Here is a 15,582-nt window from a genome sequence, read left to right as displayed (position 1 = left end):
TGCCATCGCTCCCCGGCCTCTCACACCTTCTCCTTGGACTTGGGTCCTCTGAGCTCACATCCCTCTACCCGCCACTGAGACACACAATCGTTCCTGCGGTGGGAGCAGAAGGGATCTACTCCAAATATCAAAGCAACCTCTCCCGACAGAGGACTTCAGGCCAGGTTCTGCCAAGCCCCAGGGCTCCTCAAAACACCTTCACCAAGTTCCACCAGTTCCCTGAGTTGTGCTCTCCTCATCTGATCCAGGAAACACATAATTTCCAATTCACAGGACCATGGGAAAGTGTCCTAAGGCCACTACTACAGCTCATCGTGGCTAAAGCCCAGCAGCTGGGAAGGTCAGCAGCTAGAAGGCTCTTTCCACACTCAGTCCTATGCTGTCTCTTGGGCTTGGATGGCTGGCCCATGCACTCAGGGCAAAATCCAAAGCCCTGCCACAGCCCAGCAAGGCCCTGCCTGATGGATCAGACCCTGCCAACCTCTATGCCTCACCCCTACACCACCCCCTGGCTCGCTATACCAACTCTCCTTTCCTATCTTCAAGCACCCCCACCACAGGGCCTTTGCTCTGGCTGTTCTCTCCACCTGGGGTCTTCATCCCACTTTTAGAAAGACGTCAGTGCTAATGTCACCACCTCCAAGAGGCTTTCCCTAACTTCCTTATCTCACCCTACAAACACCCAGTCACCCCTTTCTCTCTGTTTCTTTCCCACATAGCACCCAGTATGATCTGCACTGATGGTGTGAATTCACTGACTCCCCTAGGTCTGCCTGAAGATCTCTGAGTCCCCTGAGCCTGGCACACAGTAACAACTCAATAAATATCTGCTGAATAAATACTGAAGAAGTGAAATAGATATGTTATTATCCCATCTTGCAAATATGGAAACTGAGGCACAGAAAAGCTAAGAAGCTGGCCCCAGGCCACATGCTTATGAAATGACCCATTTAAATTCAGACCAGCGGTCAGCAGAATCTATACTGTAAGCCCTATTGCTCGGGGTTCCCAGGGGCACAGACTTCCATGGGAACCTCCCTGACACATGGGTTAGAGGAAAAGGAGGGCTGAGGAATTTCGGGGCAGAGGCCAGTTTCACGATTACACACCCTGGCCAGCAGCTACTTTTCCTAGCAAGGTGCCACCAAAGCTGGAAAGAGAAACTGAAAAGCTAAGTGCCATAAGCCACCAGGATCTTGACTTCCCCCAGATGCTGGCTGGGCTCCTCACATTTGGGGTACGAGGATGTGCCAAGATAGGGAGGAGAATGTTCCCACACATCTGGCTCTGGTTGTGGTTTAGTAAGCTGTGGATATAGGGTTGGCCCATCCGCCCCGTGACAAGAGGTCATTGTGCCAAGCACCGACGCCATGCCTGGCATTTTGCCCTTGGCTCTGCATGTCTGGCTGCTCTGTGAGGTACGAGATGTCCAGAGCTCACTTTGCAGTTGGGGCAAATGAGGTCCCAAGAGGGCAGTTCACTTGCCCAAGGTCATGCAGCAGGTCTGGGGTCAGAGCCTGGTCCCATCCTACCGAGCACTCTGAGCCCCTCAGGGTTTTGCACTGCCTGGCTTCCCGTGAGCCTGGTGCCCAGCCCTCCAGGAGAACAGCCCACAAGGTGGATGCTTGTCAACCAGCAGATTTCTTTTTCTCTTTCGGCATCTGGATTTGGTTTCATTTTGAACACAGGACTTCAGAAAATGAAACCAAAGCTGTCTGTCACTGGTGGCAGTGAGGAGAACCCACGTGTGCTGAGTGTACCCTTAGAAGCTTTCCAGCTCCCTTGCTGTGCCTTCCCTGGCCTGTGGTCCCTGTACTAGGGCTTCAAACACAGATATAAGGCAGTGCTTTGGGAAGCCAGGGCAGGAGGGTCACTTAAGGACAGGAGTTCGAGACCAGCCTGGGCAACGTAGTGAGACCTCATCCCTACAAAAATTTTTAAAAATTAGCCAGGTGTGGTGGCATGTGCCTGTGGTCTCAGCTACTCAGGAGGCTGAGATGGGAGAATCTCTTGAGCCCAGGAGGTCGAGGCTATAGTGCCTCCTCGATCCTATCACTACACTCCAGCCTGAGCAACAGAGCAACACTCCATCTCTTTAAAAAAAATGGACACGGGTTGAAGCCATGTGTCTGTGGGCTCCAACACACTGCCACACCCACAGGCACTCTCGGATGAACAACAAACATCTACCGACTGCTTATTATACACTATGGGCTGTTTTAAGCACCTTACCCATAATCACTCATTTAATTCCCACACAACCCCGGGATGGAGGTACTATTTATTTTTCTTTTTGAGACAGGGTCTTACTCTGTTGCCCAGGCTGGAGTGCAGTGATGCAATCGTGGCTCACTGCAGCCTCGACCTCCTGGGCTCAAGCAATCCTCCTGCCTCAGCCTCCCAAGTAGCTGGGACTACAGGTGCAATCCACTACGCCTGGCTGAATTTTTTTTTTTTTTTTGTACAGAGGGGGTCTCACTTTGTTGCCCAGGCTGTTCTCAAACTCCTGGGCTCAAGCAATCCTCCTGTCTTGGCCCCCCAAGTGCTGGGATTATAGGCACCAGCTACTGCGCCCTGCTAGAGGTACTATTATTATCCCCATTTCACAGATAAAGAAACCATGGCAGAGAGGTTAATTACATGCTCAAGGTCACAAGAATAGAAAGGTGCAGAGTTGCAACTGGGTCTCCTTGTATTCCATCACCCGCCACAGAATGTGGCCCCCAGCTGATGTTCAGTGGACATCTCTCGAATGACCACACACCTGACCTCTGGTGCAGGCAAGGTTCTGCATCTTCTCTCACCCCCTCACGCACGCGCACGCACACACACGCACAACCTAGGAGGCTACACCAATGACCACCACCAGCCCTGGCCACACGCAGATTCAGTGTACTGATGGGGTGCTAAGCCGGGCTGATTCTGGGCCACCACCTGTGTTCAGGAGGTGAATAAGGACCTAGGCTCTGCCTCGGGAAGGAGGCATCGTGGGGCCAGGGATGCGGGAAGAAGGACCAGGCACCAGGGCTTCCAGGGTAGAAGCCGTCTGGGCTGCCGCCTGACAGCTGTCTGTAGAGGGCAGTGTGTCCCAGTGTGAGGCCAGTAACCAAGTCCCCAGCCTAGCCAGGCTTTTATGTGGCCCCTTGTGATGCTGGGGCTCCTCACATGCCTTCATTCAAAAATACACGGAACAGCCAGGCACCTACTCCATGGCCTTGCACGACAATCGGAATCACCAAATCACAAACACGTGTGCAAATTACAGCCCTGACCACCGACCGCTCACCATCCCAAGCCCCGCCCGTGTGTGTGGTGGGAAGGCAGTCTTTGAAGGGCAGATGCTTGACGGAGCAGTAGGCGGGGGAAATCTATGAGGAAGGGGTCGGGGGAGAGGAGGGCTAGGAAACCAGGTTTGGGGATTCATCACGTCTGAGAATGCACCATTTTTTCACTGGGCTCCAATTTGATGTCGTCCAGCTGCTCCTGTCCCCAAAATGAAGACGGGGAAGGCGGGATCCAGGTCCAGAGTTCCCAATCTGCAAGCCATTGCAAATCCCAGCCCCTCCCCGGCCTCAGTTTCTTCCGCAGCCGGGTAGTGGGAGCGCAGGGAGGGCAGTCGAGGCCACCAGGGACCTTGCCCGGCCCCGCCCAGTTTCCTAGGAACTGGGCCGGGGTGGAGGCGCCCGCGCCGCCAGGAGTTCCTCTGAAGCCTGTGGTCAGGCTGCCGCTTCCCGGGAAGCCCGAGCCAAGACCAGAGACCGCGGACGCCCGGGGCTTCGGGACAGCAGGGCGGGCGACTGAGGGAGTCGACGGCGGGTGGAGCAGGGGCTAGGAGGGGGTCTAGGGGTGGGGTCAGGCTCAGGGTTGGGGACACCTTCTGTGACCTCCTGGGGAGATCTGGCTGCAGGGCAGGAGAGGACAGGGCTCTGCCCCCCGCGGGTGTGGAGACACCTGGGGCGGAGGAGGGTGTGTCAGGGAGCGTCCCAAGAGGGCCTGGCAGCAGAAAGTGGAACCCGAGGTAGCGGGGCAAAAGCGGGGTCGCCAAGTCCGAAGGAGGCGTCCGAGAAGTGGCCGGAAGGCGCAGGGTCGGGGCCAGAGCCCCTCGAGGGGCGGGTGCTGGGGCAGGTGCGAACAGGCGGGCAGAAGGCCCCGCGGGAGGGTCCAGGGGAGATGGAAGCAGGGCCACAGCGGTCCTCGCCGGGCGCCACCGCGGAAAGAAAAACCGAAAGTGGAGCTGGGGGCGGGGCCGGCAGGGGGCGGGGCCTCCCGCCGTCGCTAGCCCCGCCTCCGAACCGGTTTAAAAGACTGGCGCAGGGGCGGGCGCCGAGCAGAGCGAGCTGCGGCCGTGGCAGCTGCACGGCTACTGGTCCCGGAGCATGCGCGAGAGCCGCCCCGGAGCGCCCCGGAGCCCCCCGCCGCCCCGCCCGCGGCGCCCCGCGCCCCGCCGCCAGGTGAGCCGGGCCCTGGGCGAGGAGGCGGGAGGGAGGAAGAAGGAGGGAGGGAAGTCCAGGGCAGCCAGGAGTCGGGCGGGCCTCGGGGGCTGCAGGATGGGGTCGCGGCCGCCATGCCCCTGGCCCCCGCCGGCCCCACCCAGGCCGCCCCCCGCGCGCGGGGCTCCCGCAGCACAGCGTTTCTCCGGCCCTAGCCCAAATCGCCCAGACCAGGCGCGGATCTGAGCCTGGCCAGCAGGCGGCGGGCGCGGGGCGACGAGCCGGGGCCGGACGGCTGGAGCCAGAGCCGGCTGCTCTCCACGCCCCCCTCTCGCTGCTGCCCGGAGGCCGGACTCCGCCTCCACCGAGCCCCCACCCGCCGGGAAGAGCTCCGCGGAGTACAGAGCCCATTTTCTAGCTGTGTCTACTGAGGCTGAACGGATCCGCGCGGACTTGGTGCTCCGCGCTCGCCCCCTGGGGCCAGGTCCGCCGGGAGTGCCGCCCTCCGGAGTTGTCCCGCGGGCGCTCACCTGCCCGGCCCCGCAGCGCCCCAGCTCACCGCCTTGTCTCCCCCGCAGCGCACCCCCGGACGCTATGGCCCACCCCTCCGGCTGGCCCCTCCTGTAGGATGGTAGCACACAACCAGGTGGCAGCCGACAATGCAGTCTCCACAGCAGCAGAGCCCCGACGGCGGCCAGAGCCTTCCTCCTCTTCCTCCTCCTCGCCTGCGGCCCCCGCGCGCCCGCGGCCGTGCCCCGCGGTCCCGGTCCCGGCCCTGGCCCCCGGCGACACGCACTTCCGCACATTCCGTTCGCACGCCGATTACCGGCGCATCACGCGCGCCAGCGCGCTCCTGGACGCCTGCGGATTCTACTGGGGGCCCCTGAGCGTGCACGGGGCGCACGAGCGGCTGCGCGCCGAGCCCGTGGGCACCTTCCTGGTGCGCGACAGCCGCCAGCGGAACTGCTTCTTCGCCCTCAGCGTGAAGATGGCCTCGGGACCCACGAGCATCCGCGTGCACTTTCAGGCCGGCCGCTTTCACCTGGATGGCAGCCGCGAGAGCTTCGACTGCCTCTTCGAGCTGCTGGAGCACTACGTGGCGGCGCCGCGCCGCATGCTGGGGGCCCCGCTGCGCCAGCGCCGCGTGCGGCCGCTGCAGGAGCTGTGCCGCCAGCGCATCGTGGCCACCGTGGGCCGCGAGAACCTGGCTCGCATCCCCCTCAACCCCGTCCTCCGCGACTACCTGAGCTCCTTCCCCTTCCAGATTTGACCGGCAGCGCCCGCCGTGCACGCAGCATTAACTGGGGTGCCGTGTTATTTTCTGTTATTACTTGCCTGGAACCATGTGGGTACCCTCCCCCGCCTGGGTTGGAGGGAGCGGGTGGGTGTAGGGGCGAGGCGCCTCCCGCCCTCGGCTGAAGACGAGGCCGCAGTCACCTTCTCACCTCTTGAAGGGGTCCTCCCCCTCCTGGTGCTCCCTCTGGGTCCCCCTGGTTGTTGTAGCAGCTTAACTTAACTGTATCTGGGGCCAGGACCTGAACTCGCACCTCCTACCTCTTCATGTTTACATATACCCAATATCTTTGCACAAACCAGGGGTTGGGGGAGGGTCTCTGGCTTTATTTTTCTGCTGTGCAGAATCCTATTTTATATTTTTAAAAGCCAGTTTAGGTAATAAACTTTATTATGAAAGTTTTTTTTAAGAAAAAAAAAAAAGTTTCTAGAGAGTGTGCTTTGGCCAAAAGTCTAACTTGGTTCTGAAAAGGTCCAGGGGAGAGGGTACTAAGGCTGACCTGCTGGACTGCAGGTGGTGTACAGGGCCTGCTCTGTGGCTGGGCATCCCTCACGGTTCCACCCACACCTCTCCAGGGAGAGAAACGGTTGGTCTAGTTTTGGCGTGTGTCCGGTAAGACAGCAGCTCGCGTTCGAGCACTTTGTGCGTACCAGCCCTAATTCTGTGCTTTGCATGCTTAAATTTACTTAATCCTATATAGAGACACAACCCTGTGAGGCACGGGCTCTTATTTCCATTCTACAGAAGGGAAAACTGAGTAAATCTGCCCGTGGCCATTCCTGTCAAAGACAACACTTGGGCCTTTTTTTTTGGCTGTCCACTGAGCATCTATCTGCTTGAAATGGATAACACAGAGGAAACTTCTTTGGTTCTATGACCACAACAGCTTCCAGGAAGAGGGTGGGGGTGGGGGCTTAGTGAGTTTTTGGACAGAGGAGTGGCACATTGTGAGACAGCGTCAAGGGATACTCATTTGAGATGAGATGAGGGATACAGGGCTGGGTCTAGCTTCCTTCTTCTCACTCTGTTCTGTCTTGTGTACTTTTTGGTGAACACACAACTTGGAGCCAGAAGGAGGCTGTGTGGTCTGTGGTGGTGGGAGAGTGCTGCTGGCGGCTAGGGCAATTCCCCTTGCCTCCCTGGGCTTCCACCTTTCTAAGGGCAACTTTCTGCACATCATAGAGGAGGTTGATGTTTTCAGGAGCCAGGGAAGGGAAGGGTGGCTCCAGGACGTTTGTGGGGCTGGCCCACAGCACCAGAAAGTGCCCAGGACCTGGGTTTCTGGCAACTCTGTGTCTTTGGCCAGCCTGACACATGGGCCATGCTGGTAACTTGAGGGTTGTACTCAACACATGGTGAACTGAGTCATTTTCAGGTTTAGGGTTAAGCAGCCTGCTGGACACGTCACACTTCATCTTTAGAAGCTAGAGTGGCCCTCTTCAGCCTTGGACACACATATAATAGTGTTCTAATGCTTAATAATACCTTTCAGACTTGAAAGTACAGCATAAAATTAACTTGATGGTCAGAGATCCAGAGCAGCCCCAGCCTGTCTTGGGGATTAAGTAGGCTCCAGGACTTTAAGGATGGCCAGAAGAGATTTAGGATCTCAGAGAGTTTGGCAATTTCATCCCTTAGTAAGGTGAAGTGGGAGGGAAGGAGGTGATGTCTTGTCTCTACCTCCAAAAAATCTTGCTTTTTCTTTTTCTTTTTTTTTTTTTAGCCACACCCCTGCCTGTCCTTGTCTGCTGTGGATTAGTTAAGTCCTATCCTTGTTCTTTCCTGTCTGTTGCCTGCTGTGGGCAGTGTCTGGAGAAAAAGAAATCCAAGATGGCAATGCTTGAGGATCGGGCTGTAATACTAGTATACTCACAGAACCTTAGTGACCACTCACTGGCTGTGCTGGCCCCATTTTACAGATGGGAAAACAGGCTCAGAGAGGCAAAGCAGGACCACAACAAGGGGTGGAGCCAGATTTTGCAAACCCACTTAGGACTTTTTCAGAGGCTAGGTACAACTAGGCAACCCGAGGACCTAACCGTTGCAATAATAATAGCAGCAGCTGCTCGTATTTCTATGTAGCATTGTCTGTGCAGGAACCGCTCCCAGGTCCCGCATCACCTATGTAAAGCATTGAACTCACACCCAGCCTTCCGATGTAGGTACTGTGAACATCCCCATTTTACAGATGGGAAAACAGGTCCTCCTCGAAAGAGGGGTCAACTAGCAGGTAGCTTGCAATATGTTACAGTCTTTTTTTCCTCCTTTGAAAAAAGTATAAAAATCATATTTTCCTTGCACAAGTGCTGGGTATCCAAACCCATTCCCCTTGCAGAACTTGAAGCAGAACAGCTAAGAGTAAAGGCCCCCTCTGATCACACTTCCCAGAGCTGGCCCCTTCCTCCCTTTATGAGTCACTTAAATCCATACGAACATAGCTACAGTGACCTAAAGCCCTGGGAGCTGCGCCCCACGTCCCGTGTGACAAAGTGTATGCAGGCACCACTGAAGGGGGAAAAGGCTGTATGTGTGTGTGTGTGTGTGTGTGCGCGCGCCACTGAAGGGGGAAAAGGCTGTGTGTGTGTGTGTGTGTGTGTGTGTGTGCGCGCGCGCGCGCGCGTGCGCGTGCACCAGCAACATGTGGCTTCCCGGGTGGTGCAGATTCTGTCTCTCTCTCCAACCTCAGCTTCATGATTCAGCAGCGCTGACGTCAATTTACAAGAATGAAAAGTGAGAGGAGGGTTTGTGTGTGCAAGAGACTGAGGTGGGGGCCCAGGTGCAGTGGAGGTGTCCTCCCCACTGAGCGGGTAAGCCAGGGCAGTGTGGGGTGGGCACCATGAGAAAGGAGGCACTCTTTGGAATGACGAGGACTGTGTGTGGGTGTAGGGACAGCCTGTGAGCAGCCTCCAAGCCACCCTCGAGCTGAAAACTCTGGCCCCCGTTTTCCAGATGAGGAAATGGAGGCTCAGACAAGTGCAGCCACCTACTCAAGGTCACACAGCTCAAAAGTGATGGCCAGGACTTGGACCAAATCCATCCCACTCTAAACAACAAGACAGATTTCTTCTTCTTCTTTTTTTTAAAGACAGAGTCTCGCTCTGTCACCTAGGCTGGAATGCAGTGGCGAGGTCACAGGTCACTGCAGAATCAAACTCCTGGGTTCAAGCAATCCTCCCGCCTCAGCCCAGGGACTGAGTAGCTGGGACTACAGGTGTGAGCCACCACACCCATCTAATTTTCTTGTTTTTGGTAGAGATGGGGCCTCACTATGTTGCCCAGGCTGGTCTCAAACTCCTGGGTTCAAGCGATCCTCCCACCTCAGCCTCCCAGAGTGTTGGGATTACAGGCATGAATCACTGTGCCCAGCGCAGGATGGGTTTCTTAAATAGTGAGAGAAGGGATGGGATAAGGGAGGAGTCTGGTGAAAATGCATATTCCTAGGCCTCACTCCGCCTGCTTGATCCTCCCAACCTTATGAGTAGGTACTGTCATTATCCCAGGAAGTGGCGAACTGAGCCTCTTCTATGACATAATAGGTAGAAAGTGCTTAGTGCACAACTTAGCATGTGGTAGGTGCTAAATACATCTCTGAATGATGAGGTGCCAATAATGATAGTTGAGGTTAATATAGCAAACACTGAGCACCTCCTATGTTACAGGCATTATCCTTTTTCTCCTCCTCTTTTTCTTTTTCTTTTTTTTTTAAAAGATGGGGTCTCACTCTGTTACCCAGGCCGGAGTGGAGTGGTGTGATCACAGCTCCTGTAGCCTTGACCTCCTGGGCTCAAGCGATCCTCCCACCTGAGCCTCCTGAGTAGCTGGGACTACAGGCATGCACCACCATGCCTGGCTAATTTATTTTTGCCAAGATGAGGTCTCCCTATGTTGTCTAGGCCAGTCTTGAACTCCTGGGCTCAAGTGATCCTCTCACCTCAGCCTCCCAAGATGCTGGGACTATAGGTGTGAGCCACTGCGCCCAGCCAGGCATTAATCTAAGCCGAAGGATACAGGAATGAACAAAATAGAGGGGTCTGAACCCTGCTTACAGAGTTTACATTCAGGGCCTTGGACAGTAAATAACTAAACATGAAACAAAGGAAAAGGAACATTCCAAGTACATAGTGACAGTGGTCAGATGAAAACTCGACAGGGTGGTTGGATAGTGGATGGGGCTCTTTTAGAAAGGTCAGGAGGTGACACTGACATTATTGTGCCTGGAATGACAGAAAGGCGCCAGCCAGGCAAAGCCAGGAGATGAGATGAGCAGTCCAGGCAGAGGGAAGAGCGAGTGCAAAGGCACTCAGTCAGGAAGGAGTTCGGCCCATTCAAGAAGGCTGGCAGAGTGGGAGGGGTGAAGAAGCGCGAGGGATGGGCAGGGGCCCGGGCACGTGGGGCCCTGTAGACCTTGGTGGAAAGTGTGGATTTCAAGATTGATGGGGAACGTGGAGGTAACCTGATCTGGCCTGGTTGCTGGGTGGAGATGAGCTAAGCAGAGGGCCTGGTGAGATGGGCTTCGGCTTCCTGCCTCATGCTGTATATTTACAAGGGAGCGGTTCATCCTTGGCCAGGCCCTTTGGCTCCAGCCAATCAGACCAACGGCAAGGGAAGGCCACAGGACTTGCCTGGTGGATGCTGGGCCAAGAAGGGTGTGGCCAGTTCCACCTGGATGCCAGCTTTGTACCTCTCACCCGGCCTCCCACTGCCATCACTCAGAGCCTCCCCAGGGCTGGGAGCTTACCAGGAATAACACGGTGGGCTTGGCCTGATTTGGGGGTAGGGGGTATCTAGTTTCCCCTAGAGAAGAAGGCACAGTTTTCACCAAAGCACATTCGTACAGGGACAACGGTGCCCAGGTGGGCGCTCAAATTGTCCCAACCGTGGTCCTGGCTCTGCGACCCGACCGATGGCCCTCAGGGGAAACAGGTTCTACAATGACTGTACGGCCCCAGTACAACCTCCCCAATCCCCTCCTTCCCCCGACACCCAGGGCGAGTCCGGCATCCCACGCCGCAGCCCTGCATGGCTCCCCGCAGCGCACAGAAGGCCCACGTCCAGGACGGCCCAGGGATCTGGGCAAGGCACTCACCGCGCTCCCTCCTGTTTCAGGGCCTTTGCTCGTGCTGCTCCCTCGTCCCGTGCATCAGGAGTGCTGTCTACCAGCCGGGGTCGGGGTCCAGGCAGATAAATGAAGTCGGGTCAGCTTTTGTCCAGCTGACGCCCCACGGCGCCTGCACTCTCGAGAGGCCACCACGCGCCGCGCCAGTGACGTCATTGCGCCGCTCTCCCCACCAACCGCTGCCCGAGGCCCACTCGGCGTGGCTCGGCCACGTTCGGCTTGACTTGGCTCGGCTCGGCCACACTCGGCTTCCCTCGGCTTCCTCTCGGCCTCTCGGAAGCACTGCTGGCTCCGCAGCCCTTCTGGCCTTCAAGTGGTTCCCAGTTCTCGTGGTACGTCCTGCCTGCCGGGATCTCAGGGCTCTTGGAAGACCCCAGGCCCGGGGAGGGCATGTCCCGAGGGCATGCCAGGTCAAGGCCACAATAGCAAGCCCTCTCCCACGCCCTGTAGTCCTCAGAGACCAACGTGTTCTCCCACCCCATTCCGGTCCACAGCAACCCTTGCCTACCCAACCTCACATAGACCTTGGGTCTTGAACCTCTTTTCCTACCTGGAAATGAGGTTAAGAACTACCCACCTCATGGGTGAAGTTCAATCAAAGAATGCCTGAAAAGTGCTTAATACTTGATGTGTGCCCAGTCATTGGAATCAGCCCTCTCTGCTTGATTCTTTCATTGCTGCTGTTTATTTGTTTGTTTGTTTGTTGTTGTTTGAAACACCGTCTCATTGACTGGGCGCGGTGGCTCACGCCTGTAATCCTAGCACTTTGGGAGGCCGAGGTGGGCGGATCACTTGAGACCAGGAGTTTGACACCAGCCTGGCCAACATGATGAAACCCCGTCTCTACTAAAAATACAAAAATTAGCCGGGCGTGGGATGCTGAGGCAGGAGACTCGCTTAAACCTGGGAGGCGGAGGTTGCAGTGAGCCGAGATGGCACCACTGCACTCCAGAGTGGGTGACAGAGCAAGACTCCGCCTCAAAACAAAAAAACAAACGAAAAACAGTCTCACTGTCGCCCAAGCTGAGTGCAATGACACAATCACAGCTCACTGCAGCCTCAAAATCCTGGGCTCAAGCAACCCTCCTACCTCAGCGTCCCAAGTAGCTGGGACTACAGGCATGCAACACCACACTTGGCTATTTTTTATTTTTTACTTCAGACGGTGGTCCTGCTATGTTGCCCAGGCTGGTCTCGAAATCCCGGCCTCAGTGATTCTCCCACCTTGTCCTTCCAAAGTGCTGAGATTACAGGCATGAGCCACCGCACCCAGACAGAACTATAATAATAATTATTATTTTGCATCACACCAGCTGTGCAGAGGATCTGAATCAGCATAGCCATGAGGTCAGACACACCTGGTCCCATTCTCAGGTTGCTTCTTGCTAATAACAGCAGTGACTGCCAGCTCACCCATGTCGCTAGACGCTAGGCATGCTTCTAAGTAATTCATGCGTAGTATCCCAATTAATCCTCACAAGAACTGTATGAATCAGGTATGACTATTACTACCTTCATTTTGCAGATGAGGACACTGGGGCACAGGGTTAAATAACGGGCTTGGGTCACACTGCAGGTAGGTAGCAGAGCTTTGGTGGAGGGGTGGATTCTAATCTCGGGCAGCCTAATTTTATAGCCATGCCTTCATTTTCATCTCTAAGCTGAGGCTGTCACACCAGTCACTGGAGCTTCACTTGTATTTTTTTTTTTTTTTTGCCAGATCTGTCCAAGTCCCCAGCTGTTCTGTTATTTAATTAATATTTCCTGCAAATTAAGTTACGTGATTTCCTTAAGTAAATTTTATTTCAAAGGAAATGTTTTATTACCATAGATGGAAGGTGGAATCACCTGCAACAAAGAGGTAACCCTTAAGCAATGCAATGAAATCCAAAAATTGTAAGTTCTAGCTAGATACTGCTGTGTGCTGAGCAAAAAGTCTGCTCCATGTTTGGTTGAGAGTCAGAAAAAGAAAGAAGGAGGCTGGGCACAGTGGCTTGCGCCTGTAATCCCAGCACTTTGGGAGGCTGAGGTGGGCGGATCACCTGAGGTCAGGAGTTTGAGATGAGCCTGGCCAACATGGAAAAAGAAACTCTGCCTCTACTAAAAATACAAAAATTAGCTGGGCATGGTGGCACACACCTGTAATCCCAGCTACTCGGGAGGCTGAGGCAGCAGAATCACTTGAACCTTGGAGGTGGAGGCTGCAGTGAGCCGAGATCACTGACACTGCACTCCAGCATGGGAGACAGAGCAAGACTCTGTCTCAAAAAAAAAAAAAAAAGAAAAGAAAAGAAAAGAAAAAAAGAAGAAGGAGAGGCCGGTCGCGGTGGCTCACGCCTGTAATCCCAGCACTTTGGGAGGCTGAGGTGGGTGGATCATGTGAGGTCAGGAGTTCAAGACCAGCCTGGCCAACATGGTGAAACCCCATTTCTACAAAAATACAAAAATTAGCCAGGCATGATGGCAGGTACCTGTAATCCCAGCTATTCGGGAGGTTGAGGTGGGAGACTTGCTTGAACCCGGGAGGCAGAGGTTGCAGTGAGCCAAGATCGTGCCATTGCACTCCAGCCTGGGTGACAGAGTGAGACTGTTGGAAAAAAAAAAAAAAAAAAAAAAAAGGAGAAGGAGAAGGGAGAGTATTAGCAAGCATTGGAGAGGTGTTTATGACACAATAGCACCAATATGAGACTTTCTTTTTGACTTAAGCAGAAAGACTACAAGAGGATGAAAATATGAAATCACAGTTTCACAGAGGAGGAGGGGCTTCGATGTTTTATAAAAATGTCCATGTTTCACCTAAAAGCCCCACCCAGAGACCCTCCAGGGCACTCGTCCCACGCCTGGAGAAACACTGTGAGCTGTGTGCTATTGAGAAGTAGCCCCTTCACTGATGCTGAGCCTCAGTTTCCTCACCTGTGAAATGGCATAGGCACCCAGAGCTCACAGTGTGTGAAGGATTAAAAGAAAGTGATAATAGGCCCGGCGAGGTGGCTTATGCCTGTAATCCCAGCACTTTGGGGGGCCAAGGCAGGCGGATTGCTTGAGCTCAGGAGTTTGAGACCAGCTTGGGCCACATGGTTGAAAACCCATCTCTACCCACCCCCAACAAAAAAAAAAAAAAAAAAAAAAATTAGCTGTGTGTGGTGGCATTCACCTGTAGTCCTAGCTATTCCAGAGGCTGAGGCACAAGAATCGCTTGGACATGAAAGGTGGAGGTTGTGCTGAGCCAAGGTCATGCCACTGCACTCCAGCCTGAGCGACAGAGTGAGACCCTGTCTCAAAAAAAATAAAAAATAAAAAAGTGATAATAAACTGTGGAACCCAGCATACGTGCTCAACTAAAGGTATGATATTCCCAGGGCAGGCTGGATCCTAAGTCAGGGGACCCTGCCTCTGACCCCAGCTTGTACTGTTGAAAATGAAACCCCCAGCATGCCCAGCCCTGGGCATCTTTCTGCCATTTGTCTCACCTTTGCCAAGTCCTCTCGTAGCCAGCCTTCTGACAGGAAAGGCCACAGTTGCCAGAAGTTGGGTCAAAGTGAAACTACCTCAGGTCCAGCCTGGGCAGGGGTGTGGGGGCAGGGGAGGAAGGCACACTCAAACCTTAAAGCAGGCTCCCCTTCACTGGATTCACAATGGGGAAACTGAGGACCAGAGATGTGGGCCCCAGCCCCCTTTGCAGGCATTAGGAGGGAATTGGGTATGATTATTCAAATTGCAAATTTGATCACCTTACACCCCCAGTTATACACTTAGCTCCCACTGCAAATAAAAATTACTGTCAGCTCACCCTTATCTAGCACATTCCAGTTAGGTATTATTATTGTCTAATTTTACAGACAGGGAAACTGAGGCCAGGAGAGGTTATGTTTCTTGTCCATGATTTCAAGGTAGTCAAAGTAGTAGAAGCAGTATTTGAACTAAACAAGGTGACTCCACAGTGTTCCAGCAGCTCTCAACTGCTAGATACTCAAATATGACCCCTTTCCCGTGAAACTTGAGGCTCCCCGCCATCTGGCCTCAATGTACATTTCCAACCACACCTCATTCCTGTCACATTCCTCATCTGCTCCCATTTACCCCAATTTCTCATGGTTCCCTAGGCCTTCCTAGCTCCCCAGGGAAAGCCTTTGCTGTTTCCCTTGCTTTCTTTTCACTTGACAAACTCCTACTCAACCTTCAAAACCCAATTCAGCAAACACCTCCCCTAGGAAGCTCTCCTTAACTTTTTCGGCTGGGTCCCACTGCCTCTGTTAAAAGTCCACGTGAGGGACTGCCAAGAGGTTTGCTCTGTCTTACAGATTGAGTGCCAAGAGGGCAGGGACCTCTCTTTGAGAGAGTTCAACCTCTGTAACATAAGCAAGTTTACTTAATCACTGATTAAACCAGTTTGTGCCTCAGTTTCCCCATTTGTTAAGCACGAATTATCACTGTCACTATCTCCCAGGACTGTTAAGGGGGTGTAAATGCATGAACGTCACAAAGTGCTTAGAAGCATGCCTGGTACAAACAAAGTTCTCTAGGAAAACAAAAAACAAAAAATAAAAAAATTAAAAAAACAGAAATTTCTCTAGAGGTCAGATACCAGCCCCTCACCGAGTGCAGATAATGGGCTAAGTAATGGAGCAAGGAGCAATGGAGACAAGGATGTAAATGGGGTGGGGCACGATGGCCCACACCTGCAATCCCAGCACTTTGGGAGGCTGAGGCAGGCGGATCACTTTAGGTCTGGAGTTTGAGAC

At 54.2% G+C, this 15,582-nt stretch overlaps 1 protein-coding gene across 1 annotated transcript; it reads left to right on the top strand.

Annotated features, from left to right (window-relative positions):
• Positions 1–4,259: 4,259 nt before the first annotated feature.
• Positions 4,260–8,024, top strand: SOCS1 (suppressor of cytokine signaling 1). The gene is made up of 2 exons (XM_054534675.2): positions 4,260–4,451; positions 5,009–8,024. The coding sequence occupies exon 2, from the start codon at positions 5,059–5,061 to the stop codon at positions 5,698–5,700; it is 642 nt and encodes a 213-aa protein (XP_054390650.1). The 5' UTR covers positions 4,260–4,451; positions 5,009–5,058; the 3' UTR covers positions 5,701–8,024.
• The last annotated feature ends 7,558 nt before the right edge of the window (positions 8,025–15,582 follow it).

The sequence above is a fragment of the Pongo abelii genome, chromosome 18 (genome assembly GCF_028885655.2).
Source record: "Pongo abelii isolate AG06213 chromosome 18, NHGRI_mPonAbe1-v2.0_pri, whole genome shotgun sequence".
NCBI classification, from domain to species: Eukaryota; Metazoa; Chordata; class Mammalia; order Primates; family Hominidae; genus Pongo; species Pongo abelii.
Note: the sequence above shows the minus strand (reverse complement) of the source record. Positions and strands in the feature narration are given on the sequence as shown.